The sequence below is a fragment of the Apostichopus japonicus genome, chromosome 8 (assembly GCF_037975245.1).
Source record: "Apostichopus japonicus isolate 1M-3 chromosome 8, ASM3797524v1, whole genome shotgun sequence".
In the NCBI taxonomy this organism is placed as follows: Eukaryota; Metazoa; Echinodermata; class Holothuroidea; order Aspidochirotida; family Stichopodidae; genus Apostichopus; species Apostichopus japonicus.
In genome coordinates, this window is record NC_092568.1 from 42,516,084 (window position 1) to 42,532,302 (window position 16,219).

Genomic DNA, 16,219 nt, shown 5'->3' on the forward strand with positions numbered 1-16,219 from the left:
TCGAAAAGTTAAAAAAAAAACTTCAGCTGGTTACGAGACAAACTAAAACGCTCGAATTAAGGAAAGACTAACTCTTAAGCTTACGGAAAAATGCAAACTAACAAGAGAACGGGAGAGAACGGGAGGTACATAACGGTGAGTAGAGGTACGTAGCGTAACCTAGCAACGGCAAAATACGAAAAACGCTACGAAGTGGCCTAACAAAATCAACACAAGCTGAAAAAGAACATGAGAGAGCGAAATATAGAAGAAGAAATCGTGAATAGAAATACAATGTAGACATGCTATGAACATGAAAATACAACGACACGCCTATAGCGTGGGGAAGGGAAATTGGCGGGAAACCTAGGCAGTTCGCGGAACTGCTACCCCCGCAAAAAACCTAAGGGCGGAAACGCACTAGGAATAAAAACAGTCCCCAAAACCCTCCCTTTCAACAAAAAAGGATACTTATCGGGCTGGAAAGGACTGCCATACTCCTAAGAATCCGAGGAAAGAAACTTCCAAAGATCGCTAAAGAAAACCAAGACGAAATCCAAGGGAAATATATCCACAAGAAATTCACGTGAAGACACTTTTAATGGTAGAATGAGTAGTGAGGAGTGACCGAGGGGGGGGTTCGGTCATAGAGGGCGCACAGTGTTATTATTTTACCAGGACTTTATAGGCACGGTAGAATGAGGTGCTAAGGTTGTGAGGAGACAGGTAAGCGAGGAGCGAAGTAAATTAGTGAATTCTGTAAGTATTCACAGGGGACCCTTTCTGTACAAAAGACCGAAAACTTAAAAACCAAATCAGTTTTGAACACCAAAATCAAGCAAGACCATCTTTGAGTAACAACATACTGTACCTTCAGCACCAATGGAAACCAACTTGACACCCTTAGATGCAATGAAGTCAAGGCCTTTGTTGACATTTGCAATTTTGTGCACTCTCATTTTGCCTCTATCTGGTTTGGGAAGTTTCTCTCCTGAAATAACCTCCAGAAGCGTGATAAGCTTCAAGCCATTGCAGAAATCATCCTCTATGTTGTCGATCTGTGTTTGTGCCTTCCTCAGATGAGAGTTGCACCATGCTGTGAATGTCTAGAGAGAGAGAGAAAAAACAGGACTATCATATCAATGTCACAATTTCAGTTTTCATGTTTTAAAATTGAAGCTATTCACACACAAAATACATGTACACTAGAATGTAAATGAATTGTCATTAAATGTCAAATGTGTACAATTACAAAGCTATGTTTGTAATACAGACACTACTGTCCTTGACTGTGTGTCTACTTGTGTGTCATACTTTGTGTCATATAGGCAGTACTAAAACATGTATGTATCCTTCCAGCACTGATATTGTAGTGGGTGGGTATAATAAACTCTCTCACTTGACCTATTAAGGACTCTTAAATTACCTTTCACCCTAACTTTTACCTATAATCAATATTAACCATATCACCAATAAACTGTTACCTACAACAGCTTATTTACCACATCAATAATTAAACTGTTACAGGCTATAATAATACGTTATTAACCTATCACCAATAATTTTACGTTGCAACAATTTCAGGCTCATATATAGAACTTAAGAAGTCACAGCTTGGTTGATTAGGGAAGGAATGCGTAGTCAGTCAAGGGTCATCCGCAGTGTCAATTTGTGGATCAGAGTTGAAAAGTGCCATAGTAGAGGAGAGACAGGTAAGAGAGGGGTACCTTAAATCACACCTTCAATGGAGGATTCACTTATTAACCAGACATGTCCCATACATGTCCAAACACTAACTTAAATCACACCTTCAATGGAGGATTCACTTACTAACCAGACATGTCCCATACATGTCCAAACACTAACTTAAATCACACCTTCAATGGAGGATTCACTTACTAACCAGACATGTCCCATACATGTCCAAACACTAACTTAAATCACACCTTCAATGGAGGATTCAATACTAACCAGACATGCCTCATACATGTCCAAACACTAACTTAAATCACACCTTCAATGGAGGATTCAATACTAACCAGACATGTACCATATATGTCCAAACACTAACTTAAATCACACCCTCAATGGAGGATTCACTTACTAACCAGACATGTCCCATACATGTCCAAACACTAACTTAAATCACACCTTCAATGGAGGATTCACTTACTAACCAGACATGCCTCATACATGTCCAAACACTAACTTAAATCACACCTTCAATGGAGGATTCACTTACTAACCAGACATGTCCCATACATGTCCAAACACTAACTTAAATCACACCTTCAATGGAGGATTCACTTACTAACCAGACATGTCACATACATGTCCAAACACTAACTTAAATCACACCTTCAATGGAGGATTCACTTACTAACCAGACATGTCCCATACATGTCCAAACACTAACTTAAATCACACCTTCAATGGAGGATTCACTTACTAACCAGACATGTCACATACACGTCCAAACACTAACTTAAATCACACCTTCAATGGAGGATTCACTTACTAACCAGACATGTCACATACATGTCCAAACACTAACTTAAATCACACCTTCAATGGAGGATTCACTTACTAACCAGACATGTCACATACACGTCCAAACACTAACTTAAATCACACCTTCAATGGAGGATTCACTTACTAACCAGACATGTCCAAACACTATTAAACTACTGTACACAAAGTTAGCAGCACTTATAGACACTGACACTATGACAACAGATATCTCAAGTAATAACACAAGAAGATGAAGAATACAAAAGACAGTCTGAAAGAAAAGCTTGCACTTTGACATATTAACATGAACTAGTAAAGTAAGGCATTGAGACAGGAACAACATGACAGGCATGACTGTTTACTGAGAGGAAAAGGGAGATGAGCTGGCACCAGGAAAACAAAATAAACTGGTTTCCTTTAATCATGATGACCACATTAATAGACCAGAATTGGAACTGATTCTTAAACAACATGGAAGGATGTTTTATAGAATAGGATGTCATGTGTTTATGAGCTCTGACAGTGTAAATATCTCACACATGCAAGCCATCATGTACCAAATGAGATATTACGTAGACATTGAACAACAGGGTACAATTACAAAATACCTACATGTTACATTGACAGGAACAACTTGCGACAAGAAAGATATGGTACCCACAAGACCTTCCATCTACACAATGACACAGTTATATGCCTTTAACACTTTACAAGAGCCATGGATACAGTATGTTGAAAGATTATCCATTCAAACATTCTTTGGTGGGGCAAGGAATGGGGATACCATCCAGACATTTAATGTTCTTTTGAAATTGATATACATGTCAGACAAGACTCATGCCAGGTGAGCAGCCTAGAAAAGCCTTCATCGTTACCACAACCTGAACAATCTATCAATTCTTTGCTCTGTAAGTTTTTAATTTATCTACATCACCATTTGCCAAACTTACAAATTCCTCATAAAACAGAGCTACAGAGCTCAAAAGAAGACTGAAACTGTTCAAACTAAGATACCTGCCTAGTTTTTTTTAAAAATTTAATGAAGGTTGGGAAGCACATATATCCATCATCAACATTTGTCAAAACAAAAGATCAAAAGTGATTCGACACAAATTCGTAATTTTAGGTATTTACAAACATCCATAATATATACCTGTTTTAGACTCATACTACTACAATTTCCACTGTAGAAGTCCCTAGGTCAAAGTTCAATCACTTTACAGACACTGTAGAAGTCCCTAGGTCAAAGTTCAATCACTTAACAGACACTGTAGAAGTACTGTACCTTGGAAAAAGTTCAGTCACCTTATATAGACATGGTAGAAGTAGCCCCAGCTCAGTGCCTTGAACACAGTTGTAACTTAGAGCACTTACAAAGCTGTTCTAAGGTATCTTTTCAGACACTTTAGAAGTCCCAAGGTCAAAGTTCAATCACTTTACAGACACTGTACAGTAGAAGTAGTCCCTGTTCAGTGCCTTGAACACACTAGTAAAGAGCACTTGCAAAGTATTTGGGAGATAGAATCCAAACAAAGTAACTAAAATATTATGACACTCTGTTTGAAATCAGGTCATTTAATACTCAAGGGTCAAGTTCAAAGGTTATCAGTGTTAACTTTGCTAAGATAGTAGATCACTCAAGCAAAGCTTTCTAGGATTACTTTACCTATCTAAACAAGAACTTAATAGGTGTAATCCCTATTTCTGAAAATAACCTAATTAAGCATTAAATAAGAAACAGTTGACCAGAGAAATATAGGATGTGGAAAGGATTGATTACAGCAAGTTGATGACCAATCTAAAATAGGAGAGATGCACACCAGGACACCAACAATTAAAGTAACACCTAGTAGAAGAGACTCTTAATTGGTATATACAAAGTCATACTTGTACATTTAGTTTATAAAGAGTCATACTTGCACATTTAGTTTATACTCTGATTGGTAATACTGTCTCATTATCTTCAATCAGGCTTGAGCATTACTAACTGTTTGATACAATCACAATCTACTTGTTCAATAGGTCTGCTGCATCATATCTATTAGAGATCTATACAAACATGAACACAACCTTTATGTAGATCATTAACTACAGGAATGCACTTCTAAGTCTATATAAAACAGTAAACTGTCAAATCATTATTAGAATCACCTTTGGCCATCAACTGTCCATCCAGTAACCTCTCTATCTGTGGTAAGGATATAAGACTCCACACAGAACACAGTGCAAGATACTAGTCTCATGATGAGCACTGGTCACCATGCATTGCTTTAACCTACACACCAAAGAGTTCATGCTGAGTTCCCTACTTGATTCTTGAAACATAGCACCATGTAAGATGATTCAAGAATCAGTGCCTGCAGGGAACTGAACACCACTGACCTTACTGGTTTGTCAACCAACCAAGAAGGCTACATTTACCATACCACCATACCATACAAGTATTGGTCTCAAACACTTCCAAAGTCATACCAGGGAGCTGAATAACTGCTGCCACCACAGAGATTGTCAGCATATATCTCAGCGCAATACTAGTAAGAACTGTATGTAGGACCATGATGCAACACAAATAAGTGCAAGCAATGTATCATTTACTGGCATAATATCACACTGACAACTATTTCATTCAATACTGTATTATCATCAATTAACTGAGTGTTTGACATATGAGGTAATTATAGTAATAATAATAATAATACAGTAGATTTAAATAGGGCCAAATCAGAAACAAGAAGTAGCTGCTCCAGCCACTTAACAAAACAAGTCAGTAACAATCAAAAGAAGAAGTAAAGCTTAAGTCTTTAGGTAACTCTCATTACTGGTATGTAACTCTCATAACTGGTATGTAACTCTCATTACTGGTATGTAACTCTCATTACTGGTATGTAACTCTCATTACTGGTATGTAACTCTCACTACTGGTATGTAACTCTCATTACTGGTATGTAACTCTCACAACTGGTATGTAACTCTCATTACTGGTATGTAACTCTCACTACTGGTATGTAACTCTCACTACTGGTATGTAACTCTCATTACTGGTATGTAACTCTCACTACTGGTATGTAACTCTCACTACTGGTATGTAACTCTCACTACTGGTATTTAACTCTCACTACTGGTATGTAACTCTCACTACTGGTATGTAACTCTCATTACTAGTATGTAACTCTCACTACTGGTATGTAACTCTCACTACTGGTATGTAACTCTCATTACTGGTATGTAACTCTCATTACTGGTATGTAACTCTCATTACTGGTATGTAACTCTCATTACTGGTATGTAACTCTCATTACTGGTATGTAACTCTCATTACTGGTATGTAACTCTCATTACTGGTATGTAACTCTCACTACTGGTATGTAACTCTCACTACTGGTATGTAACTCTCATTACTGGTATGTAACTCTCATTACAAACTTGTAACTCTCATTACTGGTATGTAACTCTCATTACTGGTATGTAACTCTCATTACTGGTATGTAACTCTCATAACTAACTTGTAACTCTCATTACTGGCATGTCCTCTTATCTTCTCTCCACAAGTCACTTTAACATGCAAAGCCAAGAGATAACTTCATTATCTGTCTAGATTACCATGAAGATATTCTATTCTACTTTCAAAGTCTGCTCTGGACACATCATGAGGTTGAACATGTTAAGGGAATGGTCAGAAAATAGTCAGCACAAGTTCAATTATTCAGTTGTAAAGATGGGCCTGCTTCAATGCTAACTTCCTAAATGATCCCACTAATCTTTCAAACTTTACCCTAACAAAAATTCTTCACTACAAAGGACAAAGTTGATATTTACAGTTGACTCACACAAAAACTAAACCAAATTTAATCAGGACAAATTCCATGGACTTAGTTTTACCCAAGTTATGGTTCATGCAACAACAACAAAAGCATTCCTTTCCCATCAAGTCAACATTATTCATCTGTTCTGTAGTCATATAGAGGGTTCTACAACAGCAACCCACTGCTACAACCACAGTGTGCAATACTTACAAGAGGAAACCAACATGAAGCAGAGTGTCTTTTCGTTGCTGTTATGCTTCCACAGTGTTCAAATCATTTCATAGTACTGCTATTATGTTCAGTATTTACTGTAGAACGTTGACACTACAGTACTTTAATATGGTAAAGTTGACTGTGACAGTTTATTGATCCCTGTTTTACTCCTGAAAATGATCTGGAAATGAAACATCTAAGACCATTTGCCGATTACTCTTCTTGTTTTGTAGGTTAGATCAATAGGACACTTGGAAAAGTTATCTGAGAGATAATTGCTTCACAAAGTTCTGCTATTTATGTTCATGTATAACATATTATTTAGATACTTTATTAAATTGTGCCTTTCCATAGATCTATATAGCATTGTGTATACATATAGTGCTATGCTGCCAATTCTTTATATTCCAACACTACAAAGATGCCATAGTGTCACTTCTCTGAAAATTACGCTGTGGAAATATTTCTGTAATTTACATATTTTGTTTGATATCAAACAAAATTATTGAGATGGACCTTGACCGGATAGCACAATGTTTCCATGTCTTTGAACTAGCCAACTGTGGGGGATAGGATGTCTACCTGCTGAGTAACTTCAATAGAAGACCTTACAGTAGTAAGATATCAGTTTCAAGCACACAAGTTACCCTATTGTCCAACCAAAGCAGGGAAGCTGCTAGCTCATTAGTGATGTGACCTAGGTCTTACTACACAGACCACTAACTATATTAGTCAACGTAGTGTTACAGTGGTATAGTGCCTATCTGGGGATGCATGTATAGAAACCTAGCACAAGTTGTACAGGAAAGTGTATTGTAAAGTCACTGATGTGTTGGTTTTCTGATACAAGGATAATTGGGACTAAACTAAAAGAACCACACTCAGGAGGAAATGATGAGAAGAACAGGAAATTCTGCAGTTGCCGTTAAGTAATCTATTCACACTAGTTAATAGTACTACGGCATATTATTAAACAATGCCCTGTACAGCTATTAACAGAAAGAATGTTCTGGAATGATCAGTCTCCAATATCAAAGATGTTACAATCCTCAACCCTCAAATGTAAAATCAAAGACCCTTACATCTTAACTCTCCAATCTGGGATGACAAATGAGTGACCCAAGTGAATCGTTTATAACCTCTGAGCTTCACACAATTATGTTAGCATGACAGTTCCATATGTTAGCTATACTATTCCAAAATGTTAGACCAAATTAACTATACAAAATGACATATGTTAGCATGTGGGCCATTCCACACCAAGTGGTCCCAACATGGCAAAATTAGAAAGGGTTATAAGTTGTTTCTCTTTGTGTATAATGTAAAGTAAGAAGGTTAGACTTTCATAAACTGTTTAAGTTTTCTTCTTCTGATTTCTCAATCTTGGGTTATAGCAATGAGTATCAATCTCAAACTGTAGGCATATTCATGGTGCAATTATCAAATCATAATTGAAAGTAGAAAAAATCCTTAAATGAAAGGAAAGTCCAATCTTTCTTTTAATGTGGCAGTTAAATGCAGTCTGCTAATTTATCTAATAACACAATAATAACAAATTTCCTTTATTACTGGTAACACAGATTATGTTAAAAATGCCACACTCTGGCTGTGACTTACGTGACAAAAATAGAAGGGAATGTTTTCCTCCAATGATATATAGTGTGCTAGAGCAAAGTGAGCTACAATTGAAAAGGTAGCTATAAAGGTTGATTTGTAATACCACCACTTTTGATAAATTTAACAAACTTTAACAAATTTATGGACTCCGGAAATGTGTGACTTACGTGACGTCACGTAAGTCACAAAGGGAAGTGTAACTTACATGACAAGTTAAATCTCAATACTTTCACCCAGTTTTGATGTCTTTTATACTATAACAGGTTTGTAACACCTTCCTATTTATCAAAGATACATACTCAGTTCTAAAATGCAGGAACAACATTTATAATGTGAAGTAAAATTGAAAGGTTGCATAAGTGATCGAATTGTAAAAAATGGTTCAAACAGCTCAAACTTAGAACAATATTACTTGTTACCTTAAAGTCTCATGACGTGTTTGCCAAATTTAAACTTCAACGTTTCCAGCTTACTGCACTGAAAGCTCAGTGAAAATGACACCCTTCTATGCAGTTTCCATATCAATTTTCATTATTTTTATTTGTTTATATGTCGATAAACAACAGATTTCTTAAAGAGTCCATAGATTCTACAAACTTCAATCAAAATTTGCAAGCCCTGCCCGACAGATCATGGGCCAATCAAATCTCTCTGTTTTGTTTACGACCGTTAGGCCTAGGACTACTTTCACTTTCGTGGCTCTCCTGTGGTAGGTTTGTTCTTTTAAATAGTATCTTTCTTTCATTCTCTTGAATAGTATCATTTTTTCAGTCTTACTGATGTAGCTTCCAAAATTGTATCATTTCCTTCCATTGCAATGAATAAACAGGTAATTTCAAGAGTTTCCTCCATTAATTGGGTACAAAAGGTGGATGTCACGATAAGAGTATAAGTAAAGTAGGTTACATTTGTGTAATGAACGTGCTGATATGGGCGGTTGCAGTGATTTTAAAGTAAATCGTTGGCGCCATATGGGCAACAGAAAAGAAATAGTTAAGAAACATTGAATCTGCTTCGGAATTTCATGAGCAATCACATATTGAGACTTTAAATTCTTTAAATGTGAATCGCAGTTTACCCCTGAACTGCACAAGGTGCTTCAGGGGGTAAAATTTGTTGAAATAATGTTTTCCGGCTAGTAGGAGATTTTATCTACCATAAGAGGCCATTTCCACGTTGTGATGGTGGCAGGCACCATATTAGTAACCTCTCCTGAGTACAGTACAGCATCATATTTTACAACAACCCAGTCACCGACCTTAATATGAGAGGTCAGAGCTGGAAGTACAACATTTAAGTAACTGACATTAGTGGATCTCCTTCAGTATCTAATGCGGTTTTCCACATACACATCTTGCCACCTTCTGCCTTTACCACATGGATTTATATGGATTAATTATTTTAATCCAAATTCCCAAAAGTGACTAAAGTATGTGTTACCAAAAAGCTTTAAATTATAACCAAAAATGTAGAAATGCAAATACAATAGAAGTATTCTGTATTAACTAGTCTAGAAAAACTTGTGTACTCCTAATTAAGAAACTATTTAGCTACTGTAGCAAGATAAACTAAGATATTTCACAAAACTAGTCTATAGTTTATGTACAAGTGAACTTCTAGATTGTGTTTTTATGTGGGATAGACCCCTCCCCCTTCCCCCAATCTCAATATAATGAACTTGTAAACATGTCCTTAGCCTGTGTTACTTTGTTTCTTTGGAAACTGTGAGAGGAAACTGATCAGTTTCACACGTGTGACTTACGTGACAATTTTTTGTGACTTACGTGACGTCGCTAATTTGCATACGAATACCGGTATAAAACGCATATCAATTAACTTTTACCTTGAAGTTATTCCTCAATGTGTCCTTTTCAGATATAAAAGGCAACTTATCAGGTTTCTCTCAATACTTCACAGGATTTATTGATTTCCTTCAAAAAGTTGAAATTCTTCATTTCTCTGCGTGACTTACGTGACACAAGTTGAGGGCGCCATAATTTGCAATGGGAAAGCATTAACGTTTTGGAGTGGTGACAGAATTCATTGTGGGTATTCAAAGTTCAGGAATGATAGGCATATGACTTAACTCTAGACTTGCACTGAACTGGAGATTGAAATTAAGTGTAAAATCTCTCTCTGATTTGTGACTTACGTGACGTGGAATGGCCCATGTACAAAATCCCATATATTGACTGTTAGCTTCCAAGACAAACTGTGATCACTTTGTATTGGATGCTAACAATCTTGGCAACATGAGAGACAAAACATTAAAACATAAATAACACTTGGTTATCCTGCTAATGAACAGACAACCTCAGGCAACTCTACAACTGTTGTCACCCACTGAAAGGTTCTTTCTTACAAGCATAATGAAAAGCAATACATTGAAGACATATATTTCTTACACAAATTTGACTATATCATTAACATAAGGAACATCTACATATATGCAACAGTAAATTAAAGAGCAATTCATAGCACTAGCAAGGTAACTCACAAACAACAATTCATAACACTGGCAAGGTAACTCACAGAGAACAGTTCCTAACACTGGTAGGGTAACTAACAGACCCTCAGCACAGAGTATGTGTGGTAAGCATAAGAGGGAGGAGGTGATAGTCTAAAGAACAGCAACAAGCCCTCACAGAGTATATGTGGTAAGCATTAGAGGAATCAGGGAGGAGGTGATAGGCTAAAGAACAGCAAGATCCCTCAAACTTTCAGCTTTGGCACTCTGTTGACCTCAAGTGACCTTGGGTCACCACCAATTATGATACTTTTCAACAAGATGTTACCCTACTGACATGGACTATTCACAGAAGATAGCAAGGGTGTGTGTGTTCTGTTATTGACATCCTCACACTGACTTATAGCTAAACTATTTGCAACCCTCCAGATACCAGTCTAATCTATATTGAAACTTCACAATGAAAACATCAAATAACACCCATAAGAAAGACAATGTGTAGGTGTGTAGGTATTTTAACAACTATGTCATCAAAATTCCACAAAACAAACTTATTCAAATACTACTGCTTTGACCCCAGACTGAGATATGTTGAGTACCTGGACTGCTGTCCTTTTGTTCAAAGCCAAAGCCATTCCCTATTGTTATCTACAGGTATACACAACTGATGGAATGCACTTGAATTTGGAAGACTGCATTGTTAGACTCATAATAAATCTCCTTTATATTTGGTACTGCCTAAGGAAAAGAGCCCTTGAACACCATTAACACCTAAAGCACCTTCTCACATAAACTACAGTGCACTAAGAGTACCTATGTGAGTACCACACATATTTGCGGTTACAAAAGTTACACACAAGCTTCCTGAACTGCAAGAAATTTTGGTGAAAGAAGCTGCCAATTGCCTTTCGTCCCCAACGACAGCCTCAAACAAAAAGACGACTACGTTAACATAACTTATCAATCCTACAAACCTTATCAGAATCACAGTCCTGTGCAAGCTACTAAATGCTGAAATTCTGTAACATTTTAGTAACATAACTGGTAAATCCTGAGTCTAGAGGTCTGACTAATGTAATGGTACTGCAAGGCTAATTAAAACCCCTGTCAATGAATCACCTATATATACCACACTGAAAAAAAAGCTCTTTCCCCAATATCTCTGGATCCCTAAGGGAAGTAATTTTAGAAAACTATCAAATTGATTATTACAGAAGCATGGAATCGGACAAAGGAGTAAGGTCTAGTCACTGACAAATAAACAGTTTACCCTATGGGCATGCTTTCCTAGGACCACAAGAAACCATTTTTTAATTTTGCAAGCATTGCTTTTCTTGAAGTAAACTATTTTCATAAAAGCTAATATCAATATTACCATATTTAAGGTTCATTTCAGAGGTGACTGAATGCTTGAGGGGACTGACGCCTGCTAGACTTACTCTTTAATTGTGTTGCTCATTGGAGCCTAAGGTAGATTTGCTCAGTGTTGAAACAGGCAATGGTCTGCCTCCAAATATAAATCACTTAACCAAAGTTACCCAATCTACAAAGAAATTTTACTTTAATAGTTTGGAATTGGAGAACACTGAGTGACTCATTGGAAAAGTCAGGGAACTATTAATGAACTTGGTATCTGGTGAGCTGACACTGTATGTACTGTACCTGTGCATAGGGACTAACACTGTATGTACTGTACCTGTGCATAGGGACTGACAATGTATGTACTGTACCTGTGCATAGGGACTTACACTGTATGTACTGTACCTGTGCATAGGGACTGACACTGTATGTATTGTACCTGTGCATAGGGACTGACACTGTATGTACTTTACATGTGCATAGGGACTGACACTGTATGTACTGTACCTGTGCATAGGGACTGACACTGTATGTATTGTACCTGTGCATAGGGACTGACACTGTATGTACTTTACATGTGCATAGGGACTGACACTGTATGTACTGTACCTGTGCATAGGGACTGACACTGTATGTACTGTACCTGTGCATAGGGACTGACACTGTATGTACTGTACCTGTGCATAGGGACTGACACTGTATGTACTGTACCTGTGCATAGGGACTGACACTGTATGTACTGTACCTGTGCATAGGGACTGACACTGTATGTACTGTACCTGTGCATAGGGACTGACACTGTATGTACTGTACCTGTGCATAGGGACTGACACTGTATGTACTGTACCTGTGCATAGGGACTAACACTGTATGTACTGTACCTGTGCATAGGGACTGACACTGTATGTACTGTACCTGTGCATAGGGACTGACACTGTATGTACTGTACCTGTGCATAGGGACTGACACTGTATGTACTGTACCTGTGCATAGGGACTGACACTGTATGTACTGTACCTGTGCATAGGGACTAACACTGTATGTACTGTACCTGTGCATAGGGACTGACACTGTATGTACTGTACCTGTGCATAGGGACTGACACTGTATGTACTTTACCTTTGCATAGGGACTGACACTGTATGTACTGTACCTGTGCATAGGGACTGACACTGTATGTACTGTACCTGTGCATAGGGACTGACACTGTATGTACTGTACCTGTGCATAGGGACTGACACTGTATGTACTTTACCTTTGCATAGGGACTGACACTGTATGTACTGTACCTGTGCATAGGGACTGACACTGTATGTACTGTACCTGTGCATAGGGACTGACACTGTATGTACTGTACCTGTGCATAGGGACTGACACTGTATGTACTGTACCTGTGCATAGGGACTGACACTGTATGTACTGTACCTGTGCATAGGGACTGACACTGTATGTACTGTACCTGTGCACAGGGACTTACACTGTTTGTACTGTACCTGTGCATAGGGACTGACACTGTATGTACTTTACCTGTGCATAGGGACTGACACTGTATGTACTGTACCTGTGCATAGGGACTGACACTGTATGTACTGTACCTGTGCATAGAGACTGACACTGTATGTACTGTACCTGTGCATAGGGACTGACACTGTATGTACTGTACCTGTGCATAGGGACTGACACTGTATGTACTTTACCTGTGCATAGGGACTGACACTGTATGTACTGTACCTGTGCATAGGGAAAGAGCCAAATTGCAGCTCTCAGATTCTAACCTTCAGAAGCCTGGAATGCATTTAACAAGCTTAAAATACATCCTACAGTAGTTGGCAATAATTTAGTGTCATGTTATAGTTTACAAACTTAGTTCCTATGGCAACCACGGATTATTGATAGTTGGATATTCATGGAATGAAGTAATTCAGTTGCGAGGATCCTTACCTTCTAAATTAATTTCATTTACTTACAGGGGCTTCCTGCACTAGATATTCACAATTTTAAACCAGTTGTTTGAACTCTACACAGATTTGTTTACATGGATAAATGCAAACGATCTGAAATACAAACTGCTATTCCTCTAAGTTCCACTTTACCAATCTTATTGTAATGGAGCTGAAAAGAGTTTTTCACTACAAATCCAAATTTACACGTTCACAAGCCCTTAAATTGTGAACATAAACAACTGTCATATAAGCAAACATTCCAAATCTATCATGTTTTCAAAGAAAAACCAAGAAAAAGATTATGAAAGGAACAATAACCAATATGTCATCACAGAGTGACTGCTCACTATCTAGAGTCTGGCAAAGTTACCTTCAAAAAAATTCTGAGACCTACATGTTAAGAGGGGCCTTTCAATTGGTAGTGCAGAATATTGTCACATGTTTTGAATCGTTCAGGCAGTCCCACTCTACTTTCAGAGTACTGTCACAAATTGGAAACACAATTAAATCCTGTACATTGGAAACAAGATTGAGCCAGTGGTAAGTGAGTTTTAATCGACTATACAAGTGTTTGTGGCAAGCTAACACAAGATGTCTCATATTGCCAGTGGCACACATATCAGTGAGTGTTGACCATAACCTCCCGGATTCAGGACCTGCTGTGGAACGTTCATCAGGTTACTGAATTACATTAGTTCTAAATACACTCCATTGTATAGAGTGTGTTGTACATTGATTGCTTGGTTCCTGGCAGTGATAGCCTTGAATTAAAGCAAGGAAATCATTTAGTATTGGAGTAATAGTGTACTTTTGGTAAGGGTCAAACAAAATCAGTCTATGCAAGATGATCCTCTCTCCCTATCTTTCAAAAATTAAAATTATTCATTGCATGCCATCACTGTCAAGCTCATGTTTCTGTCAGGTGGTGACTCCTCTGTGCCCAATACAAAGACAAGTTTTAAATTTGGAAAATAATTTACAGTACACATTGTCAGATCAAGGTCTGGTTAGGTCAAACCATCCCCAACTTTTCTTGGCATTATAAAATACAAAGTCAGACCTATCATTCCTTTAGTATTGTAATTTGACAGCCTAAACAATACTGCGGTAACAGTACTTTCTGATAATGACAGCACAAGTAAATATTTACTTACAATCGTCTAAGAATTTCTGTTAACTAAGGAAGGGTTTGCTTGATCGGTTGCTTACTGTTTAACCTGCTAATGATGATAAAATAGAATTCGTTTGTTAACACAAAAACCTTTTGCCCCAGATTGAGAATCATACTCAACATAGATGTTATTGGACACACCCCCCCCCCCCCCGATCCATCAATTGATCTAACCCCTTTCATGCTATGAAGAAGTTATACTTTTGGAGATTAGGACCGGGCGTAAACCCCATTATGACCAATTGGAGATGATAAATGCAGTAGCGGTTGACAAAGTGTTCGAAGATACCAAATTGCACTAGGCTCTAGCCATGTTCGCGGGTGGTGTCTTGGAGGTAAAATCAATTTCTCTTAATGAAGTGAAGAGAATTTACCATCTACACTTTCAAGTACAAATATCGCTGGCAAAAGCGGGGATTAGGTCAGCAGAGATGATAAATTGCTTACGTTAAAGTTGGAAACATGTGTTCATCAACGTAAACGAACAACCAGAATGCAAAAATGCATTGTGGTTTCGGTGATGTAACATGAGCAGTTTTCTTCATGAATCTGATGTAACATATAGTGAGGGTGTACATGTTTACAAGGGTTTCACGATTTGACCTCTGATGACCCCATATGACCATTGAACTCCCCAAAAAACAATAGGCTTCTTTAACTCAATGTGGTGCTTCTGCACACTAAATTAAAGGTCTGCCCAAGCTTCCAGTATTGAGATATCGTGTTTTCAAGGTTTTCACAATTTGACCCCTGGTGACCCAAAATGACCTTTGACCTCCACCAAAAACAAAAGGCTTCTAGTACTCAATGTGATACTTCTACACACTAAATATGAGGTCCTCCCAAGCTTTCCTTCTTGAGATATCGTATTTACAAGGTTTTCACAATTTGACCGCTGGTGACCCCAAATGACCTTTGAACTCCACCAAAAACAATAGGCTTCTTGTACTCAAAGTACACACATACGCCATCATGAATGCATTGGTTACGATTATCATCGAATCCAAAAACTGAGAGACAACTTGTCTGATAACTGATAAGAAGAAATAGTGAAAGGAAACTTATAAATTAATAAAAATCTTTTACTGTAGCGTACAAAGAATTATTGACCAACAGCAACATCTGTAATTTCCAGCCATATATGCTACTCCTTTAG

At 37.7% G+C, this 16,219-nt stretch overlaps 1 protein-coding gene across 3 annotated transcripts in view; it reads right to left on the bottom strand.

Annotated features, from left to right (window-relative positions):
• LOC139972093 (alpha-actinin-like) overlaps window positions 1–16,219 on the bottom strand; it is an 81,641-nt gene that overhangs the window by 54,683 nt on the left and 10,739 nt on the right. For all 3 annotated transcript variants that reach the window (XM_071979017.1, XM_071979018.1, XM_071979019.1), the window contains exon 2: window positions 851–1,085. In XM_071979017.1, coding sequence (XP_071835118.1) covers window positions 851–1,085 — 235 coding nt within the window. The remainder of the gene's footprint in view (window positions 1–850; window positions 1,086–16,219) is intronic.